This window comes from Rhipicephalus microplus, chromosome 10 (genome assembly GCF_043290135.1).
Source record: "Rhipicephalus microplus isolate Deutch F79 chromosome 10, USDA_Rmic, whole genome shotgun sequence".
Classification (NCBI taxonomy): domain Eukaryota; kingdom Metazoa; phylum Arthropoda; class Arachnida; order Ixodida; family Ixodidae; genus Rhipicephalus; species Rhipicephalus microplus.
Genome location: NC_134709.1, coordinates 3,268,201 through 3,291,922, shown reverse-complemented (window position 1 = coordinate 3,291,922; position 23,722 = coordinate 3,268,201). Strand labels below are relative to the sequence as shown.

General features: G+C 46.6%; 1 protein-coding gene across 3 annotated transcripts in view; it reads left to right on the top strand.

The window, feature by feature from the left end:
- The window catches only part of Pi3K21B (phosphatidylinositol 3-kinase regulatory subunit alpha), a 165,667-nt gene that overhangs the window by 42,042 nt on the left and 99,903 nt on the right, over positions 1–23,722 (top strand). For all 3 annotated transcript variants that reach the window (XM_075874876.1, XM_037432170.2, XM_075874877.1), the window contains exon 3: positions 11,574–11,787. In XM_075874876.1, coding sequence (XP_075730991.1) covers positions 11,574–11,787 — 214 coding nt within the window. The remainder of the gene's footprint in view (positions 1–11,573; positions 11,788–23,722) is intronic.

Below are 23,722 nucleotides of genomic sequence, written 5' to 3'. Positions count from 1 at the left end.
TGCCGTGCTAGCCTGTTGCCCTCATAACCTCATACTTGGCCTTGATTTCCTTTCGACACACTTGGCCTTAATTGACTGTTCGTCTGGTGCCCTCAGGCTCGATTCTCCAATCTTTGCCGACTACTCTGCAAAGCCTACCAGCCGCTTGAGCCCAACCACTTTTGTTCACCTGCCACCTCGTGCCGTCACATACGTGTCTTTGTCATCGGCCCCTCCCATTCCTGACGGTGATTATATCGTTACGCCGATTACTGACGTTCGGCTGACGCGCAATTTTACTGTGCCCCATACCATTGCGACCATAGCGGATAACTGTGTGCTCCTTCCGCTCTTTAACTTTGGTTTCACTCCTCAAGTTTTGCCTTGCCAGATGTCTCTAGCCCAGCCAACTGCCATAACAGAGGACGATGTAAGTGTTGTCGCTGTATCTGCTCCTAATCGAAGCGCAGTCTCACGGTCACCCAGCTTAGATGATGCTATTTTTCGAAACATGATTCGATCGGAGCTTTTGCCTCACCAGGCCGACGCTCTCTGCCAGGTTTTGACCTTGTAGGCTTATGCCACAGGAGCGAAAGAAAGACACGCCTGAACGATAACCGATGCCAGCCAGGAACGCGAGCCGTGGCTTCACGTGCCACGGCCTAGCGCCTTCTTTATTTTCCTCTGTCGCCATCGCGCGCTCTCCGGTTTGCGCGCCGCCCGAACGAGGGCGCTACATGGCCCCCCGTGTAGACTGGAAGTCGGAATGTGACATGCCGTTTGTGGTGTTCCAACGGAAGATCAGTCGTAGATGAGAGGCTTTCTAGGGCGGTCTCCAGGTACGCCGGCTTGAGTCGGTCCAAGCTGACTGTCTCTTCACGGCCGTTCTGAAGTAGAGTGGCAGTTTTGGCGGTGCGGTGAAGGATGCGGAATGGTCCGTCGTAGGCTGGTGTTAAAGGTGGTCTGACCGCGTCGTGGCGCACGAAAACATGTGTTGCAGTGGCCAGATCAGGGTGGACGAATATGGTCTTGTGTTCGGAAGGTCTGGGTGGAGTGGGCCGGAGGTCTTGAACGCAGTCGAGGAGGCGCTGTAGGAATTGCTGTGGCTGGTCTGGTAGCTTCGTTGACGTGAAGAAGTCTCCCGGAAGCCGTAGAGAAGTGCCATACACCAGCTCTGCTGTTGAGCACTGCAGGTCTGCCCGGATGACAGCTCGTAAACCTAAGAGCACCAGTGGCAAGGCATCAACCCAGGTGGCTCTATTGAGGCGGGTAGTCAAGGCGGTCTTCAGTTGTCGGTGAAGGCGTTCCACCATGCCGTTGGCGCAGGGATGATAAGCCGTGGTACGGCAATGTCTGGCTCCGAGGATGCGATTAAGGCAAGTAAACAGCGAGGACTCAAACTGACGTCCACGGTCTGTTGTCACAGTGCCAGGACAGCCAAAACGGGATACCCACGTAGAAATGAAAACGCGGGCAACTGTCTCGGCTGTGATATCTTGAATGGGAACAGCCTCTGGCCAGCGTGTGAAGCGATCGACCATGGTCAATATATAACGGTACCCTTGAGACACTGGTAGAGGGCCCACAATGTCTAGATGAACATGGTCGAAACGACGGCCGGGTGGAAGGAAAGGTTGGGGCGGCGTCTTAGTATGACGGGAGACCTTTGTCATCTGGCAGGGCAGGCACATGCGCGTCCAAGCGCGCACATCACCATTGATTCCGGGCCAGACATAGCGCTGGGTGAGAAGACGCTGAGTAGCCCGAATGCCAGGGTGACAGATGTCGTGTAAGGAGTGGAAAACGGTGCGTCGTAATGAAGCGGGAACGAAAGGGCGGGGAATGTCAGCTGAGACATCGCACCACAAGCGCTCAGATGATAATGGATGAGGCACCAGGCGTAGTCGGAGAGAACGGGGGTTCTCCCGAAAAGCGGCAAGCTCTCTATCATCCTGCTGTGCCGAGGAGAATGAGGCCCAGTCGATGGTTGGCGGTGGAGAGTCAACCGCGGCTATACGAGAAAGGGCATCTGCGGCGGTGTTGTCAGCTCCTTTCACGTGGCGGATGTCAGTCGTGAACTCCGATATATAAGCCAGATGGCGGAGTTCACGGGGCACGTACTTGGATGAGTTAGTGCGGAAAACATACGCCAGTGGCTTATGGTCAGTCAGCACGTAAAACGAGCATCCTTCCAGGAAATGCCGAAAGTGCTGTATTGCAGCGTAGATGGCTAGTAGTTCCCGGCCAAAGACGCTGTAGCGGGTCTCAGCAGGAAGTAGCTTCCGAGAGTAAAACGACAAGGGTCTCGACTCGGAGTTAATGCACTGCTGTAAGACGGCTCCGACGGCCACGCTGGATGCGTCCACCATCAACCGAGTAGGGGCGTTGCTGCGTGGATGAATAAGAAGCACGGCGTTAGCGACCGCTTGCTTAGCAGCAGCAAAGGCGGCCTGGGCCTCTGACGACCAAGGAATGGCGGAGGACGGGCCGGCGGTCGACCGAAGGAGGTCGGTGAGCGGTCGTAGCAGTTCGGCACAGTGTGGTATGAAGCGCCTGGAAAAATTCACAAGCCCCAGGAATTGGCGTAATTGGCGCAGTGTTGTAGGCTGAGGATAATCCTGAATTGCTTTAACGTGGGACCGGAGAGGGCGTATTCCTTTGGATGATATGTGATGGCCCAAGAACTCGAGCTCAGATGCGCCGAAAGTACACTTAGAGGCGTTCACAACGAGGCCGTACTGCTGAAGACGTTGGAACAGAGCGCGTAGATGGTGCTCATGATCTTCAGGTGTGCGGCTGGCGATGAGGACATCGTCAAGGTACGCAAACACAGTAGGAAGACCCCGTGTGACCTCAGAAATGAACCGCTGGAAAGTTTGAGCCGAATTGCGGAGTCCAAAAGGCATCCGCACGTATTCAAACAACCCAAAGGGCGTCGTGATGGCGGTCTTAGGTATGTCGGCGGGCTCGACAGGAATCTGGTGGTACGCCTTAACAAGGTCCACTTTGCTGAAAATTGTGCAGCCGTCGAGGCGCGATGTAAAATCCTGGATGTGAGGTAGAGGATAGCTGTCGTGGACAGTCTTGGCGTTCAACGCTCGATAGTCCCCACAAGGACGCCAGTCACCAGGATCACGCTTTGGCACCAAATGCAGCGGGGAAGCCCAACCGCTTGACGACGGGCGGATAATGCCAAGCTGCAGCATGTGGTCAAACTCCCGTTTAGCAATAGCTAGGCGGTCTCCGCACAGGCGGCGTGGTCGAGCGGCTGCCGGTGGACCCCGGGTGACGATGTGGTGTGTCACCGTATGTTTAGGCGGCTGAGTGAGGTTGCACGGTTTAGTTAGCTCCGGGAAACTCGCCAAGATTTTTTCGAACGGTGAGGAAGGTATCAGCATGCGGATGGCCATTGGAGCGATGTCGGACAGGACTCCCGAGATGGAGAGACGAGTCTTACCATCTATGAGGCGGCGCCGCCGCACGCTGACGTCCAAATCGAAGTATGAGAGGAAGTCCGAGCCGATGATCGGTTGAACCACGTCTGCGATGACGAAAACCCACCGGAAAATGCGGCGAAGGCCGAAGTCGAGGGTGAGAGATCGGAGCCCATACGTTGCTATAGACGAGGCGTTGGCAGCACGAAGCACTTGCCCCTGTGACTTTGAACGATCAGCCTTAGTCGGGGGCACAACGCTAATTTCCGCGCCCGTATCTATAAGGAACCTGGCGCCCGATAGCTGGTCCGTGACCATGAAAAGGCGGCTGGGACGAGAAGGGAGATCACACGCCGCCGTCAGTGATCCCGGCAGGCGTTTCCCTGCCACGAACATGGGGGTGTACACTTCGTGGCTCGGTGTCGGAAACGCCGATGGTACCAGCAGAGGGGTGGAGGGCTGGGACTCCGAGCATCTCGTGTGCGTGGAAGAGCTCGACGACCGGAACGAGGCGAACGAGTCTCTTGCAGGGGGCTCCGGAGTGCGGCAATGGAGGCGGCGAGTTCGTTGATGCGGGCCTCAAGGCGCGAAATCGCTGTGTCTGCTGGTGGTAAGACAGCGTTGACAGATGGGGAGGTCGCTTCATGAACCTGATCGGCGAGCTCCGCCAGGCGGTCGAGATTGACGTCGCCGGCCGCCGCGAGGACGAGGTGGATTGGCTGAGAAAGGCGTTGCAGGAAGAGCTCGCGAAGCAACGCTGAGTGGGCAGAGACGTCGTGTTTCCCAAGAAGCTGTCGCATTCGGCGCAGTAGTTGGGAGGGGCGCCTGTCGCCAAGGTCCCCCTCTGCAAGGAGCTGCTGTAGGCGGACGCGTTCCGAAGGCATGAATCGTTCCAGCACCTTGGTTTTAAGGTGCTGATATGGCGTGGCGTCCGAGGGGTTGGAGAGGACGTCGGAGAGCTCGCTGGCAACGTCAGGAGGAAGGACGGAGGCTACGTGGTAGTAGCGTGTCGTTTCCGAGGCGATGCGGTACAGGGAGAATTGCGCCTCGACCTGATGAAACCAAACTTGCGGGTCCTGTGGCCAGAAAGATGGGAGACGCAGTTGCACGGCCGAGACGTCCTGCGGACGTGAGGCTTGTTCGGTTGAGGGTGCATTCGAGTCAGTCATTGTCTTCGTCCGAGGTCACCACTTGTAGGCTTATGCCACAGGAGCGAAAGAAAGACACGCCTGAACGATAACCGATGCCAGCCAGGAACGCGAGCCGTGGCTTCACGTGCCACGGCCTAGCGCCTCCTTTATTTTCCTCTGTCGCCATCGCGCGCTCTCCGGTTTGCGCGCCGCCCGAACGAGGGCGCTACAACCTCATGCAGTGACATCTTCGACACCGACGATCGTCCCTTGGGCCAGACTAAAATTGACACTCACTGAATCAACACTGGTAACTCTGCGGCCATTCACCGTCGGCCGTACCGCGTGTCAGCGTCCGAGCGAGAAGTGATTAAAAATTAAGTGGCCAAAATGCTTACGAAAAACGTAATCGAACCATCATCGAGCCCTTGGGCATCTCCCATGGTGTCAGTAAAGAAGATGGCTCATGGTGCGTCTGCGTTGATTATCGGCACCACAACAAAATTACCAACAAATGTGTGCCCTCTATCACGCATTGACGACGCCCTCGATTGCCTCTGTGGCGCCACCTTCTTTTCATCTCTCGACCTCCGATCTGGCTAGCGGCAAATTGATATGACATCGACCGAGAAAAGATCGCCTTCGTTACCCCTGATGGTCTTTACCAATTCAAGGTCATGTCCTTCGGTCTCTGCAACGCTCCAGCAACCTTCAACGGAATGATGGACACGCTCCTACAAGAATTTAAATTGTCGAGATGTTTGTGTTACCTGGACTAGGTGATAATTTTCTCGCCTACCTTCGCAACCCATCTTGAACGCCTTTCGACCATTCTATCCATATTTCAACGGGCCGGCCTGCAGCTCAATTCCTCCAAGTGCCACTTCGGTCTTCGTCAGATTACCGTGTTGGGTAACCTTGTTGACGCTGCTAGCGCCCGAAAGTACGCACTGTAGCAACTTCCCAGTTCCACGCTCTGTCCATGATGTTCGCAGTTTCGTGGGGCTCTGCTCCCACTTTCGCCGGTTCGTGAAAAACTTTGCGGCACTCGCACGGCTACTCTCCGACCTTTTCAAACAGGACTTCCCATTTTGTTGGGGCCCTCTTCAAGCCGACGCCTTCCCTCAGCTAATCACCGCTCTAACGACACCTCCTATTCTTGCACATTTCGACCCCGATACTCCTACAGAAGTGCGAACAGGTGCGAGTGGTCACAGAATTGGTGCAGTTTTGGCGCGAATTCAGTGGGGCAACGACGTGTGTAATCGCGTATGCAAGCTGTTTACTTTCAAAGTCTGAACGCTATTACTCTATAACAGAATGAGAATGTCTCGCCCTTGTCTGGGCAATTTCGAAATTCCGTCCTTACTTGTATGGCCGCCCTTTCCGTGTCATCACAGATCATCACGCGCTGTGTTGGCTTTCTTCTCTGAAGTACCCCACTGGACGACTTGGTCGTTGGGCATTACGCCTACAGGAGTATTGCTACTCGGTTGCTTATTAGTCTGGACGTCTTCATCTGGACGCCGATTGCTTATCCCGCTACCCTATTGATCAGCCCGATGAATCGGACATCGAGCCTAGCCTCAGCATCATGTCAATGTCCCAGTTTCTTCAGATTGGTGATGAACAACGTCGGGATGCTGCCCTGCGATAACTTTTTGACCGTCTCGAATCTGCTCCGAACGACGCGTTGCTTCGCATGTACGTTCTCCTGAATGGCACGCTGTACCGTCGTAGCCTCCAGCCAGATGGCCCTGAGCTCCTTCTTGTTGTGCCGGAACATTTGCGTTCAACCATGGTGCACGAGCTTCACGATGAACCAACATCTGGGTGTATCTCGGATGTACGGCCGTGTGCTCCGTCGCTTCTTTTGGCGCGGTCTCGCCAGGTCCGTTCGGCGTTACGTGTCCTCCTGCGATAAATGCCAACGTTGGATGCGATCTACTGCACCCTCGGCTAGACTTCTTCAACTGATCTCCATCCCAACCGAATCTTTCTTCCGTGTTGGTATAGATCTTCTCGGTCCTTTTCCCGAGTCGGCATCGGGCAACAAGTGGGTCGCCGTTGCTATAGACTATGCGACTAGGTATGCCATCACTCGAGCACTCCCCATTAGCACCGCTACTGACGTTGCGGACTTTTTTTCTCCACGATGTAATCCTACACCATGGTGCTCCTCGCCAATTACTCACGGATTGCAGCCACGCATTTTTGTCCAGAGTAATCAACGATCTTCTGTGCTCTTCCTCGACGCAGCACAAGTTGACAACTTTCTATCATCCCCAAACAAATGGCCTTACCGAACGAATAATCACACCCTCACGGACATGCTCGCGATGTATGTGTCCTCCGACCACCATGACTGTGACCTGGCGCTACCTCACGTGACCTTCGCGTACAATTCTTCGCCCCACCCCACTGGTTATTCACCATTTTATTTACTCTATGGCCGTGATCTGACGTTACCACTCGACACCCTACTTCCAACCACTACAACGCTGTCGACCGAATATGCACCCGACGCTATTGCTCGTGCCGACCACGCACGTCAGATCATCCGCTCTAGACTTTCGGCATGGCAAGCCACCCAGAAAGCAATCTACGACAGCTGGCATGTTGACGTTCGCTTCTCACCCGGTTCTCTCGTTCTCCTGTGGTGCCCAGTTCGTCGAGTTGGTTTATAAGAGAAGTTGTCTCGCTACATGGGTCCTTAACGTATCGTCCGCCAGGTAATCGACGTCACCTATGAGATCATTCCTCCATCTAAGACCACAAGCCTGCCTGCAACCACACCCAGTGATGTTGTGCACGTGACCAGGCTTAGACCTTGCCACCTGCCTACTGAAGACCATAATTAATATGCACCGAGACTGCGTTTTTATCGCCGGGGGGGGGGGGGGGGGGTAATGCTAAGTAGCTGACATATCAGCGGTCAGAAGCAAAGTAAGTGCGAAAGCACGCGGTTAGAACAAGATAGGCCTTTCAGAAACCATTCTTTTTATTATCTTTCGCAAAACTGGCATGATAAAATGGGAGTCTTCACCGATATGATTTTGTGACAACGTTACTTATACTCAGGTTTGTGTGAAACAATCGAGCGCATGTTGACTCGTATGAGGAACAATGCTCTAGATATTGTAGAGACTGCCTACAAAACAAGTCTATGATTTAATCGCGATTTTGAGACTTCTCGTCTCTTTGTAGTTCACCAGTTGCCACTTACGATGTAGTGCAGCTCAAAGCGCTGCTTGAGTGAGAACCTAGGCGATACGTGCAAATTTCAATTGTACATGTTTTTTTTGTGTGTGTGTGGGTCGGCAGGCTCTTGAAACAGTGATTGTCTCGACGCGATTTCGGCGTGCCTGCATATTCACTCATGCACCATGGCGCGTAGCAGGCGTATATACACTGACAGAGGCTCCAAAACGCATTAGACGTGCTAAAGACGAGCAATTACACGCTTTTGCGGGCTACGGCGCACGCGCTCCCAATGCAGATGCTTTTGAGATCTTCAGTACCATGGGACTACAGCGCCGCCACTACTCTCACCCGCCGGAGAATCAGTTGAGATGCTGCGCGGCCGCCTCTTTCGTTTCATTGCCCCCTTCTAGTACACTGTTGCGAGGGAGACCTCTCCGGGGACGACATGGGGGTAAGCACGCTTTTCTTTTCCATCCGTTGGCTCCCTTTGTTTGGGGCTTATTCGGACTTCGCCAACAGCGCTCACGGCGAATGCTTACCTTCTGTCGCCCCCCTTCCGAACGCTAGGCCGAAGAGCGATACGGTGTCCTAGTGCGTGGTCAAACTGCGCCAACTCGTATCTCTCCTAAGCCGACGCGAGCGCCTTCGTTCGAGCAACCGGGCCTTTGTCCCGGTGTCTCCGTGAATCACTTTTATCACAGAGACGTGCTCGCGGCACCCTGTGTAGTTCTTCTCGCTCGTGGCATGGATAAGCCCATTTGCTTTCCCGCCGCTCCTTTGCAATGGGCTCTGTACTGCGTTTTTTGTCTTGCCACAGGCAATAAAGTGTTGCGTTCTTGAGCAGTATCGTGTTCTCGCCGCGGTGACGGTTAACGCGTGCCCTGCGGTTCGCTGAGACCAAACCCGCGCTAGTGGCCGTACTCCTTTGGGTCCGTATACACCACAAATATCCGAGAATTTTCTAATGGATGGGCTTTTAAAACACTGACTCGCTACTCAATTCAAATCTTTTTAAACCTGATGCAATTCTGCCATGCAGTATATGATGCATTAAGAAAGCTCTTTTCACTAGAGGACACTCACTGCATTAGTTGCGATTTGTCTGGACCCCAGGGCATGCCTCTCTCCCAGGTCATCACTGTGCACATGCAGCTACCCAAGCACTCCTTAACCGTGAACCAGAGGAAGAGCTATCCAACCCAAATGAGGAGGACACAAACTTGTAACTTCTCAGATATTGAGACACTCTTGATTACTATAGACAAGAATGCCTTTGGTACCCTCCACCACGCCACAAAGTAACCCGAGAGGATGTAACTCCAGTGTGTCAACCGCAGGCCAACACATTCTCCAACATGTAATTTCTCCAAATCCTCCATCCTACTTTTTACGCTTCCTACCCTGGCTGTGGAGCAGTCCCAATGATATTTCCCATAATGCTGGAATGCGAGCGTTCGTCTACCAGGTGCTCTTTCATCTCATATCCTATTTCAACTCTGCAACACTGGGAGGCCATGCTGTGCGACAGAAGCCCGAGTGGCCAGGGGCCGCTGGTCTGTCACGCAAGAGATGCGGCAGCGGCTGATGGAGTTCTTGACTGAGCCCCACCCGACATTTCTTGATGATTCAAATAAAAAGTTGAAAATCATTCTCTCTCTCTCTCTCTTGCAGTATTTTTTTCCAAAGCAGTTTCAACCAAAATTGTGGCTCTGTGATAGAACACCTGCTTGCCACGCATACGTCCTGTGTTCAATCCTTACTCAGATCCTAAAATTTTGAATATTTAATTTGCACTTTTCTCGATTTCTTGGTTGTGGACAAGATAATCTTTTGATTATAACCAACAATGTTGATGCCAGGATTTCAGCGAGACAAGCTCTTTAACACTAGTTCATTAAAAATAAGAGCCTGTCCTGTCGGGTAGCTCTCTGTCTTATCCTCATACAATGTAGTGCTCTAATAATTTTTGTAAGAATGTATCACCAAATAGCCCCTCAATGTGTTTTGTCAAGGCACCTTCTGGCGAGATGTATCTCAAAACATCCTTTTTTTCGCTAACATAATGCAAAGGAAAAAAGTAAAGGAGGAAAAAAAGTTGCTTTAAACTGCAATCTCAAAGATGATTTTTTTGTATTTTGTTCCATTATATTTTTGTATTTTTGCAAGGAGTGCAATTTGAACACATTTTTAATAATTTTTCTGCATTATACTTCGGGTAAAAATTGAACTACGTACTCATGTGTCTATTAACTTGTTCAGTTTACTTATAAATGCTGCCAGTTTTTCTGCCTTGGATTGCTGGATTGTTGGGCTAGTCAAGCTGCATTAATAGACACTTATAGTTTAGCATTGGCGTGGTAGCGGGGGTTAAGGGAATCAACCCTTGGCGTGGTAGGGGGGGTTATTGCATTATGAGCATTGGCATGGTAGTGGGGGTTATTGTGCTGCAAACATTCATTGCACACAACGCATTGTAGTTTGGCGAGTGGGATTGGGCTGGGATGCCATTAGCCATTCTGGGGTGGTGGCGTACCTAGTGGAGGGTGAATGCATGAAAAATAGTAAAAAAAAATGCAACTGAGTATGCTTGCCTGTATCCCTCTATGTAGCAGTATATTACTATCTTCCTTTAGTAATAGTAAAGGTAAGTAAATGTTACGCATGCACAAAAAGCGAAAATATTTATCCTGCAGATTCATTGACACAGACCTTCTAATTAGGCTCAAAGACATTCTAAATGGTAAGCAATCTCAAAAATACGCTTAGTTATCTAAAATACTCAGTCGTCGAAGCTACCTGAAGGCAAGCAAAGTCATTTTGCACAGTGATTATACTCCATTTCATTTATCAGGTGCAATGCTATGGAGGCTAGCGATACTTCTTACAATGAATGCATTCGCACTGAGAAATATTACGATGATTTTTCCATCTGAGGCATGCTTTTATTTCATCTTTGGTCTTGATAATAAATAAACATGCTTTGGTAATCGGAGGTATAGACGACCCATTATACGGCCGTCTATAAGTTGTTCTGCATCACTTAGCATCTCTTTGTTCTCACCTCTTGATGTTTTATTTGTTGCCTTTCGCGACGTTGTGTTAGCATGTTTGTGCTCGTCTCCCACGAGCGTCTACAACGATGAAAGCCAAACACGAGACACGCGTAGCCACACACCTTGCTGACCGAACCTCTGGAGTATAGCTATGAAAGAAGTGGATCTGTCCCCACCAATGCTAAATTACTTTTGAAGCGGGCGTCCAAAATCGCCACCATGTTTTACATGTGCTATGTAGGCCACGGAAACACAGTTTAATCAATGGCATAGAGCAGATGCATAGGCACACAAGGCTACACACAACTTAAGAAGAGCAAACAAAGGCCTAAGCAAGCTATCTATTGAAGTACATGCTTTCGTTATCGAGTAGCACTATACAGGGACAGCTGATACAAGACTGTCTTTTTTTATTTTTGGAATGCAACACGCTTAATTTCCCAAGTCGTCTTATCATGATTTCTTTAATGAAGGAAAGAAGGGTACATTTCAGGACTCGTTTTCTTTGTTAGGCACATTAGTAATGAATTTAACAGACAATCATGCCAAGGAAATGATTGGGGATGTTATTAGAAGTAGTTGTAATGTAAATATGAAGAAAGAAAAATGAATGAAAAGATAACTTGCTATTGGCAGAAACCAAACCTTAAACCCCAAAATTAAACATTAAACCTCAACAATGATTGAAATGAATGAATATTGCTTTCACCAAGTTGCAGAACGCAAAATAAGTAAATGAAAAAATAAACAAATGTCATACCTCGGATTTGCAGATGGAGTGTTGGGTAGCGGTACGTTCCTATCAGGCTCGTCGCCCAGATGAGCTATCAGTGACGGCAGGTGAGCGATTTCGTGTCTGGCCCCAGCATCAGGTGCAGCCTGGCTGGCTGCTAGGCTGTAGCCTTCGCACTGGGGCTCAGGGCTACCTGCCGGCCGCCTATGCACGCCCCACAGGGGCTCTGGACGACAGTGGATACTCCGAACAAGGTGTGTCATTAGCATATTAACTTCTTTAAAGGGTCTATCACATGATTAGAAACACTTAAAGGAGACGTATTTTTCATTACGTCAGTGTGCAGTGTCGACGCTTTTATGTGTTTGGTGTTTTGCATCTGCCTGGGACACCTAGAGTTGTTCAAGGGTTGGTTTAATTTTATGACTTCAAGTGGTCTTCTTTGTTGCATGTGCGTAGCTGCTGAGTTTTGTGCACAATCTTAGAGCTACTCTGGTTATGTGCGAGATCCACAGGTCGCTGGGGCACTATCTGCTGGGGCCGGCTGCAGAGCTTCTCCTCATGACAAGATGGCCACTGGAGTTCATATAAACCCTGCACTACAGAGAAGTGCGAAACGTTTTAGGTCTCTGTGCAATTTCATTTTCTTTTTATACCGTTTGTTGAAATACTAATAAATATACTTAGATGCGTATTTTCGAACACCACTCTATATGGAGACAGAGGTGGCTCAGGGAAAGAGGTGATGCCAGACGAACTGGAAGTTCATTGGACATCTGATGTCCATAGGCATTGTCCACATTGTGGGTGTCCATTCTTTCTGAAACATCAGCAGGCTTTTCTGATCCGAAAAAAAAAAAAATATATATATATATATATTGTAGAGAAGCCGCCGAACACTGAAGTGGGTCAAACTCTCAAGTGTTCTCTAGTGGGTCTACCCAAAAAGGATGCTGCTCGCACTGAGAGTCTGTGCTTGGCCGTTACTGTCGCCATTGGGTATACTCGCTGTGTGCCTGCTAATAAACGCCATAACAAATTGGTGGAGAATGAATGGAGTCATTCAGGTAACATCAAAGAAATCCTTAAGGTTGCATACCTCTAGATCTGTATAGTAGACAGACGGTTCGGATATACAATCATTACCTTTGTGTCTGGCAAAAGAATGCTTCTGCAAGCTCGTGTGCCCTTTTGTTTTTCTGTTTCAGCATATTAAGAGCGTTACTGAAAAAAAAAGTCGCACTGAGAGTCCGTGCTTGGCCGTTACTGTCGTCATTGGGTATACTCGCTGTGTGCCTGCTAATAAACGCCATAACAAATTGGTGGAGAATGAATGGAGTCATTCAGGTAACATCAAAGAAATCCTTAAGGTTGCATACCTCTAGATCTGTATAGTAGACAGACGGTTCAGATATACAATCATTACCTTTGTGTCTGGTAAAAGAATGCTTCTGCAAGCTCGTGTGCCCTTTTGTTTTTCTGTTTCAGCATATTAAGAGCGTTACTGAAAAAAAAAAAAAAGGTTTGCACCCACCTTATCTCCAATGGTTCACTGGTGGGTCCCGTCTTGTTTTTGCGCTTTGTCTTGTTCATGCTGATTTTTTTTTTAAGACGGGGATCATTTCCAATTTGCTTACCTCTCCACGTACTCTATTCAGTTGTGTCCGGGAAACAAAAATTTAAAGAGGATTTTGCGATCTGTGTTGTCACATGTATGTTCAAGCCTCAAATTATAATGCAAAATTTAAAACTGGAACTCTGGCTTTAAATTTCTCTAAGAATTATGGCAAAATAATGCTAGTAAAATATTAAATTATTAATTTATAAGTCTTACTTTGTAAGTCAGTTCAATGAAATAATTCTCGGAAAGTATTAGAATACCCCTACAAAAGATATGCTTTTGACGCTTCTTTCTTTGTAGAGACAATACAGGAATTGAACTGTCTCCCTGATGATGTCATCAGTGAAAGTGATAGGGAATTTTTTTTTCCCCTGCAACAATGCCCGCAATATTTCTGTCAATAAGAAGGGTTTCTTACCAAGAAGCGTTGTGAAGTTTAAAATGTGCAATTGTGACGCTTATAGTTTGTCATATAATATAGTAATTAGAATGTTTTTTCTTATTTAAGCTTCTTGTGTGTTGTATCTACTGTATCATTTGCTAATATGGTTGTGTTAAAACCCAATTACATTTTCCTTTATGGTACGCCTTATGGCAATGTAAGTAAAATGTAAATAAATATAATAGATAAACTGATTTTGTGCTTCACCTCGGTGTCCCTCAATAAGTTATTTTAGCCATAATATAGCATGTGTCCCAAATGGACAAGTAGTGTAATTACTGAGCATAGACTAACAAGTTTTGTCATAGTGAGCCCTTTCAGCTTGTGGTTGGTATTTATGTTGGCTATTTTGCTGGTCTTGTCACCATGCTTAATGCTTACTCTCTTTTGTGATGAATCACCACCATTAACTAACTCAACTTCTGGTTGGTTTAATCTACCGTATTTACTCGAAAATAGGTGGGGTACGAATACGTATAGGTCAACCCTACTTATAGTGTTCCATGAGAAAAAAAAATAAATATAAGCCGGCCCATGTTTTTTTTTTTTAATTTAGAAACAGAAAATTGAAACATAGCATATCTTTATTTGAACAACTTAGCACCCTAATCGCTGCCGGGTCTGTCATCTTGTCAGATGTGCAAAATGTCTTCAACGGATTCTTTGCAAGCATCTGTGGCTTTCCAAAGGACGTCATCCTCACTGCCTTAGCTGCCGATTGCTGGGTCGCGAAAAGCACGGCGCCGTCCGATGCACGCAAACAGACGGTCCTGTTGCCTCTGCCAACCCCTAATCCACTTCTCATTTACACAGAACTCGCACTGCGCCTTTGATGTCACCTGTGTAACTCTGCAGATGTGACATTGTCGCAACTGGGCACAAGCAAATGATGGTGGTGGTTAGAAGAAGAAGAAGGTGGCTAATTTCTGCAGCCTTGCAGGTCTTAAACAGCCAACTGGAAGATTATCTTGCGCACATAGAAATGACTAATAGTCACGGATGCTTCAGTGATGGAAGAAAAGACAGGTGTAGAAATATACACCCGTTTACTTGGCTGCTCTTTTTCATTAAACTATCGGACTTCACTCCCGCTTTTAAAACAGAACTCTTGGAAATTATTCTAGTGCTGCAAAAATTACCTGTGAATGTCCATAATGCAATTATAATTACTGACTCTATGTCTATCTGTACATCGCTTACAACATTGTCAAAATCAATGGCTTTAACGATGTTTCTTATGCTAGTCCCCCCACAGTTTAACCTTATAAAGTTAGTATGGGTACCTGATCATTGTGAATTAGAAATAAATGAAATTGCTGACTCTCTAGCACGAGCAGCAATAAATGGTCCAGTACTTTCGGTTCTTCCTGAAGTGGCCACATTAAGTGCAATAAGGTACAGCAAATTTTCGTTTTGTGCAGATGTCATGGAATCAGTAACACCATGGACAGAGCTTAGTCATTTAAAATTCCTGTGGAAAATTCAGTGGTGTCCTGCCAAACAATCGGAAGTTGCATTAGTTAAATTACATTGTCATGTCCCCCCATTAAATTTGTATTCATACAGGGCTCATCTGGTGATGTCTTCTCTATGCAACTTTTGTTGAGAACCTGAGACAACAAAACATTATTTTTTATCATGCCACCATTACAGATTACTAAGAAATATACCTCTTGTTCTCTAAGCTGGGGCTAAATTTCTCAAGTGACAACATACTTACCTTTGGTACTTCAACTTAGGGCTTCAGCCACATGAACGTTTTTGATGCCGTTTGTGCTTACCTTCACGAAACAAAACGAATGAGTAGGCTTGTGCGAATATGCAAATGCTTCAAATAGTAGAGTATTTGAATTCGCTTCAATTTGAGTTTAAATATTGAAAATTTTGAAGTGTTCGCTACAAACGAATAGATGCATATTAATCTGCATGTAGCCGCTTGTAAAGGTGGTTTCATTGTAGTGTAAAGGTGCTAAGCTGTGAACGCCACCTCTTCAGAGGAAATCCGCTTTGCCGCGAAGCCTCACTTCAAGTTCAAAGGGGCCTTGCAACACTTTTTATGGTCAGAAAGCGCTGCCGATCGGTGGTCGAGGCAACCGAGAACACGCGAGCTAAATATCTTAGCGCAGCGGGTCGCCTGCAATTTACAATAAATTGTAAAGTCAGCTAAACATTGCTCTCTTTCCTGGCCAATGACGTCACAAACTCAAATATCACTTCACACAGCCATTGTATCAGCCATTGCCTGATTGGTAGTGACTATGGCGACGGGGTTCGTCAAGTCAATACTATAGTTAGAGTGAGGGGGCTCGTCAGCGTAAGTGTAATCGTGACTACAGTGACAGGGCCTGTCAGCGCAGTACTATCGTTAAAGTGAGGAAGCCTGTCATAATAGCGATGCATCTACAGCCAAGGTGTAAGGAGCTTCGCACCTAAAAATTTTCCAGTCACTTCAGTTAGAGCACAAACAGCAGCACTATGTCGAGACCAATCACTGTAGGTAGCGTTGTTAAAACGGGCCACCTCATATTTACATTATTACGGTGCTGTATTAATTGCCTTGATGTGGTGCTGCCTGTGCGCACGCTTTTAATGATGGCAGTGATAACTTGCTACACTTGCAGTACTCCAGTGGATTTCGTGGTGTCTGCAGGACTCTGCAGCAGCTGCTAGTCAGCAAGCGGGGTCTGTCAGTGAGAACCTCGACTGAGCTGATCGTCCAGATTCTCGCTGGCCAGCGGCTCCTTTCATTGCTCAACTGTAAGATGCCACCTTTAAAATAGGCAACATTACTCGTAACAATATTGAAAGCAGAAAAGAAAATTTCAGTTGGTTTGCGTGACTCGGACTGAAGTCGCACACTAACAACCCGTCATGTTGCACACCTACAACATACCCACTGCACCTCGAAAAATAAACGTGGTCGGGCTAACAACCAGCATGAACAGCGATGTGATTTTATTGCAAAAAAAGCTAAATTATGACTACTTGAAAGCAGTGACGTCAATATTGATGCATTATCATAAAAAAATAAAAAAACGAGAGTTGAACTGACGACTTGCGGCACAACCGCATCCCCAACTGCGTGTCAACCCTCTGTGCTATCAAAATAGCTTTGCGGTGGCATCTAAAACGACTACAAACTTACAGCAACACCCCCTCATTTTTACCATTACACTACCGTGACAAGCACCCTCACTGTAGTCATTGCTTTATGGTGATGGGGCCCGTCCCTATAGCTGCCTTGCTGTTATAATGGGCCCCGTCACTGTTACGACTTCATTACAGTGATGGGCCCCCTCACTTTAATGATAGTATTGCGCTGACAGGCCCTGTCACTGCAGTCACGATCACACTTACGCTGACGGGCTCGCATACTCTAACTATAGTGCTGAGCTGACGGGCCCCGTCACCATAGGCACTGCCTGACTGATTTCAGCATGGCGCTCGGTCATTACTGGGGCCACTGCAGGAGGCCGCCACTTGTACACGCGTACGTGCATGATTCCACTGAAAAGCCGCGTATTCGAAAAAAGAAAAGAAAAAGTGTTCAAGGGTCTCGAGGCGCGTAAAATGTATTTTCTTTCATTATGCAATCCCTCCTTGCTTTGCTTCCAGCTCTTTCGTCGAGATGAGTCAGAACGATAAAAGAGAGAATGTGATTGCAGCGTGTGCCAAATCTCTGCTGGTGCTGTACAGAGATAGAGAGAAAGACGCAACTTTATTTAAAACAAAAAGTTCAGCAAGTTGTTAAGGGATCTGGGCAGATATCCCCGCCTAGATATCGGCCTCGAGCCCTTGAGCTCTGACGGCGGCCTCGGCCCACTGGACGACCCACAGTTAGTCTTCGAGGGCATGGCTGAGCAGAGCACTCTCCCAGCGCGTTCGTTTCGAGGCTGTGTCCCCGTCTGGAGCCCCACTTCTGCCACACTTCCATAGCATGTGTGCCAGAATTTCCCTGGCCTCGCAAAACTTGCAGCGCAACACACAAAGCTCTGGGTAACAGAGATTCAAAATCACCGGGTTTGGAAATATCTTGGTCTGCAGCTGTCGCCTCTTGACCGCCTGCCTTTTGTTCAGTTTTTGTTGTGGTGGCGGAAATTTCCACCTGGTCAATCTGTAATGCAGGGTAATACTTTTAAAACTGGTGAGGCGATCCTCCCACTCCCATTCCTCACCCGACATCGCGGTCGAGGCGGCAGTGGTGATGGTGGCGGTTCGGTCCGTAAGGCCTCGAGCCGCCCTGTGCGCTGCCTCGTTGCCAGCGATCGAGGAAGTGTGGGCGGGTGCCCATAATACGTAAACATGCCTATTTTCAATGCCTATTTTGCCCGCAAGTAAAATTCGTAATGCTTCGGGAGAGACGCGGTCGTTGGCGATGTTGCGGACTGCCGTCTTAGAGTCACTGATAACCACTTTGGCCATTGTGGTGGCCACTGCGAGCGTGATAGCCACTTCCTCTGCTGTCTCCACGTGCTCCGTGCGTGCCGTGACGCTAGTCTTGAAAACATTCTGGTGCTCTATTACAGCGGCCAAGAAGCCGCGCCTGCGCGCATACCTGGCTGCGTCCACGAACACTGCCTCTTTACATTTTCCATGCTTCTTCTGTATGTCCTGTGCTCTCTTTTCCCGTCTACCCCTGTGGTATTCGGGGTGCATGTCCTTCGGCAAAGAAAGTATGACCAGCCTATCCCTTACGTTTTATTTATTTTTATTTTATTTATTTATTGATACTGCAGTCTTGAACAGAGACTATAGCAGGTGTGAGACAGAGATACAGAGTATACTGAAAGGGCAAAATAATATACATGCAGAAAATGAGTAACGGGGACAATATAATGCATACAGTTAAAGCAACACAAATAGGGATGCGAAACAAAATTTGAAGTAATTAGTGAAATGCCAAGTAGGGTATATGAATATACAGAGGATACATCGCTGGAAAAAAGATTCTGTTTAAATGATAATCGAATTTTACAAGTGACACACAAAAAGGAACAAATGCAACAAAAGATATAATCAATGGTACTAAAGAACTACTCTAAGCATTTTTCAAACAATGAAAAAGATTCTTGTGTTACAATGTTATTAGTTAGGTTGTTCCAATCAGCAATAGTTCTACAGAAGAAAGAGTATTTAAAGCAAATATTTCGTGGAAGTAAAGGAGCATAACCCTCAGAAAAACTGATAATGTGGGTGGTATCTATGTTGTAATGTCCTTTAACTATTTGGTACAAAAGTTTCAGTCGACAAAATTTATTTCTCTTCGTAACTGTGGGGTGCCCACTTCATTTGATGACCTCGGTAACTGACGAACGACCATAAAAATTATAAATATAACGCACTACTTTTTTTTGTATTCTTTCTAATTTGCTGATGTTTGTTTTGGTGTAAGGGTCCCAAATTGGCACGGCATATTCAAGCATGGGACATATAATTGACTGGTATGCAAGGAAGCGTACAGAAGGAGTTGCTAATTTTAAGGATTGTCGCAAGAATAATAATTTACGTAACGTTTTATTTGTGATGACATCTATATGTTTTGACTATGATAGATTATTTGTGAACCATAAACCCAGGTATTTATATTCAGCAACCTCTGAGAGGCCTATTCCATAAGCTCCATAGTGAAATAAAATTGGCTTCTTTTTGTGGGTTATTCGCATAAAGACCGCTTTGTCGTAATTAATAGTCATCTGCCACTGTTTGCACCATGAAATGATTTTTTGGAAGTCTTTATTTAACCTAATCTGGTCCTGAATTGAATTGACTGTTTCATAAATCACACAGTCGTCTGCATAGAGTTTAATCTTAACAGGGATGTTGGTGGTGAAGTCATTTATAAAAATTAAAAATAACAGAGGCCCAAGCACGGACCCCTGAGGTACGCCAGAAGCAACTTCAATTCGGTTGGAGCAGGTGCTATTTAGGGAAACGTATTGATACCGGTTTGTCAAGTAAGCTTTAATCCATGCTAATATCGTATGATTTGTTACAATAAGGCCCAACTTGAGAAGTAATTTATTATGAGACACTTTATCAAACGCCTTACTAAAATCCATATAAATAGCGTCTGTTTGCTTTCCTTTGTTTATAGCCTCCGCGAAGTCATGTGTAATTCCGAGCAATTGTGTGTTAGTAGAATACCCACGTCTGAAGCCGTGTTGTGCATCTGTTAGGACTTCATGCTTTTCAAGGAAATCTATTATGTGCTTATAAATTATGTGCTCGAAAATTTTGCATGAAGTAGATGTCAACGAAATAGGCCAATAATTTGCAATGTTGGATTTACCATCATATTTAAATAGTGGTTTGACTCTGGTGGTTTTCCAGTCCTCCGGCAATGCGCCGTCACTCAGAGATTTTTTAAATAATATGAGCAGATACTTTGCACACCACTCTGCATATCTTTTTAAGAAGGCGTTTGAGATAACATCCGGGCCAGGAGATTTTTTAGCATCTATATTAAGCAGAAGGTTAAAAATGCCCTGCTCGGAAATTTTTACATCCGGCATAGGTGGAAAAGACATACTAAGCACTGGAAGGAAATTATTATGTGTTGTAAATACAGATTTAAAATGATTATTGAAGGCATTGGACGCCACTGTGTCATCACTTATGATTTTTCCGTTAAGAGAAAATGAAGTAGTGCCATATGAATTCGGTTTAATAGACCTCCAAAACTTTTCTGGAGACGTCTTAATAAAGGAAAAAAGTGATATACCATAGTACCTTGCCTTGTCCTCCTGAGTTTGTAGATTTAGTTTTGTTGCTAATGTAGCCATGGCTTCGTAAAGTAGAGGACAAACCGAATTTCTGGCCTTTTGCTTTTTTAGTCTCCCAAGTTTTCGTTGTAGCTGGAGAGTATGTCGAGTGATCTAAGCATTTTTACCAGCTGATTTTTTAGTTATTAGTGGTACATAGCGTGCTATACATTTCTGAACAATGTCTTTGAAAGTTAGCCATAGATCGTTTATATTGCTGGTGTTTTCTGAGAAAGCATTGAAGGAGAGGTCCAGAAAATCAAGGATTGACTCATCATCAGCGCGAGAAAAGTTCGGGTACTGGCGCTTGACAGTGGAATCAACATACGAAGCATCAGTTAAGGTTAATATGACAGCTTCATGATCAGATATTCCTGGTACAACATCACACAATACATGATTTTTTACAGTACTGCTAACAAAGAAGAAATCTAGGATTGAAATTGCACTTTGAGTTCTAGTAGGTTGAGATACAATCTGTAGCAAATCATAATTAAAAATCATGTCAAGTATTTTAATGTCACTTAGATCTGAAGACTGTGTGGAAAAAGTATTCCAATTTATACTCGGAAAATTGAAATCACCCGCGAGAATTAACCTGTCATTTGGTTTTATATAAGAGCACATGTAATCATCAAGATTTTCTAGAACCGAGACAGAGGAGTCAGGAGGCCTATAAATAGCTCCGAGAATGTATCGCATCTTATTTATATATGTAGTGCGAAAAATGCTTTCAACACCTGGAATATTAGGCATTCTAACGAGTTGTAAATATGCTCTAAATAATACAGCAACCCCGCCACCTCTCCTGTCCCGGTCTTTACGAAAGAAGACGTAGTTTTTCGGAACAAATTCGCTGTCGGATACCTCATCATTTAACCAAGTCTCTGTAAGCACAGCAATGTCTGGTTCATGAGTAAGAAACAGGGCTTCAAGCAGGACAGGTTTATTAACAATGCTACGGCAATTTACATTAAGGATAGATAGATTACGGGTACTTGCTTTCTGGTGTCATTTGTTACGCTTTGAAATTTTATACCTTTTATTGTTGGTTTCATCCCAACCATACAAAATGTCGTCTACATACAGCTTATCATATACCAGCTTTACTTTTGAACCATTTGCCTTTTCATGCGTTGCCGTTTGCCACAATTTCTTCCTGGTTTCTCTGATACCGGCAGAAAAGTCCTCAGTGACCAAAACAGGAGATCCCTTTAGCTTGAAACATGCTTTAAATATTGACGTTTTCTCGCGATAGTCCAACAACCTTATTATCACAGGACGATTTCTAGCAGTTTTTTTACCCAGTCTGTGGCATCGCTCTATGCCATTTACAGTAATTCCAAGTTTTTGTAAGAACAAGTTTTCTTTGATAGTAGTTGTTAGACTTTCAGTAGTTTCAGAGATGGCCTCTTCAATACCATATATATATAACTAGATTATTTCTCCTGCTCCTATTTTCAAGTTCTTCATTTCTTTGCGCTGCAAGACCTACAGCTTCTTTAAATTTAGCTACTGTTTTTTCATTTCGTCTACTTCATTTTTAACTGAAAGTAATGGGGCTAGTTGATGTTCCAAATTTCCAATACGGTCGTTTAATTTGATAATGCCGGTTTCAATTTGACCCTGTTTAGCTAAAATGTTAGATTGACCTGAAAGTAACTGCATCAACAATTCCTTTTCTGTCGGGCCAGGGTTAGGTTCAACGTCACCACATGACAAAAGGCTAACTTTAAATGTGTAAATATCTGTAACAAATTTTTGAGTAATCGGTGGGCATGGCAGCAGCAGCAAAAAGCGGTTATCGCTTCTGAAGCAATGGGTAGGCAAGTATCTACTGACCTGAACGATAAAGCGGAAGGGGCTTAGCATTGTGCTGGAAGTGCCTAGTGCGCTGCTGCCATGCACACTGGTCGCTGCTTGTGGTGTTGGTCTTCTTATAGCAGCAGGTTTGTCCACGTGATGAGATGTTATCCAGCAAGGAGCATGCGCAGATTCCAGTGCGTTCGGCAGAGTGACTTCACGGCAGAGTGACGTGTGTTGGATACAGTGAAACGTTGACGCTGCCATTGTAATTCACGCAGATGTTCAGCATCGGTTGTAGGTAGATCCACGCAGCCGACACCTGAACGATAAAGCAGAAGGGGCTTAGCATTTTGCTGGAAGTGCCTAGTGCGCTGCTGCCATGCACACTCTACGTTGCTTGGTATGTCGAGTCTGACACCGTGCTGAGTGTGATGTCCAATATCTAAACTCTTTAGTACCGTATTTACTCGATTCCAGCGCGCATTCAAATGTAACGCGCACCCGATTTCCATGACGAAAAAAAAAAAGAAACGTAAGACATCGATTGCAACGCGCACCCATTTTTCTCGGTGGCCCGCACGATCACACCACTCGAAAAAACGACTCCTTTCGGGAGCATCTTCCATTTAAATATGAGGTACGGGCGAAGCTAATGCCCATCTGACGTGTAACAGAGCATTGTCGTCACTGTAGTTTTACCGTGGACCGATGTCAGCACTCGAACTTGCTTAGCCCCCTTCTTCTCGACGGTTGTGGTGCCAGGCATGTCGAAGTAAAAAGGCGTCTGATCGGCATTCCCGATTTGCCCAAGCAGGTAGCCGTTGTTGTGTCACAAGTTTAGAACGAACCTCTGAAAACTGTGAAGCTTTTCATCGTACTCCTCCGCAAAACTTTTCGCATATGCCTGTTCCCCTTCGGAGGGAAAAGCCTCTTCTCTTCATAAAGTTAGTTAGCCAGCACCTGCTCGCTTTAAACGGGCTCCGCATTAGACCTTTTTCTAAGGCTAATTGCATAGGCCGCACTTGGAGCAGTTCTGTCGTCACGGGCCGCTGTGCCGCTCGCTGCTCAAGCACATATTCGCAGAGCAGCTCTTTAGTTTGTGGAAACCAACCATGCTGTGGTCCACTTAAGCCTTTGCGTGAAGCTTTGCTGTCGACAATCTTCTGCTTTTGTTTCCGCTGGTCTCGCACGCACGTTTCTGGAACTCCGAACGACCGTGATGCGGCCTGATTTCCATCCGTTTCTGCACATACGATGACTTTTCTTGTAAAAGCGGCATCGTGGTGCACTCGAGTTTTTGGAGTCTGCCCTTCCATGCCGTCGATTCTAATGCACTACAAGATGACGAACTCCTCAGCACACGTACGAAATGCCACACATGGGAAACACATAGGCAGAAATGGCCGACGCGCCATGCCGACGCACGTAGGGGGCGGCCATTCTGGAAACGCCGATGGCAATAGATTGACCGTATTCGTTTTTTTTTTCGTGCTCGATTCTAACGCGCATGCGCTTTATGAACTCGCTAACCGGAAAAAAGGTGCGCGTTAGATTAGAGT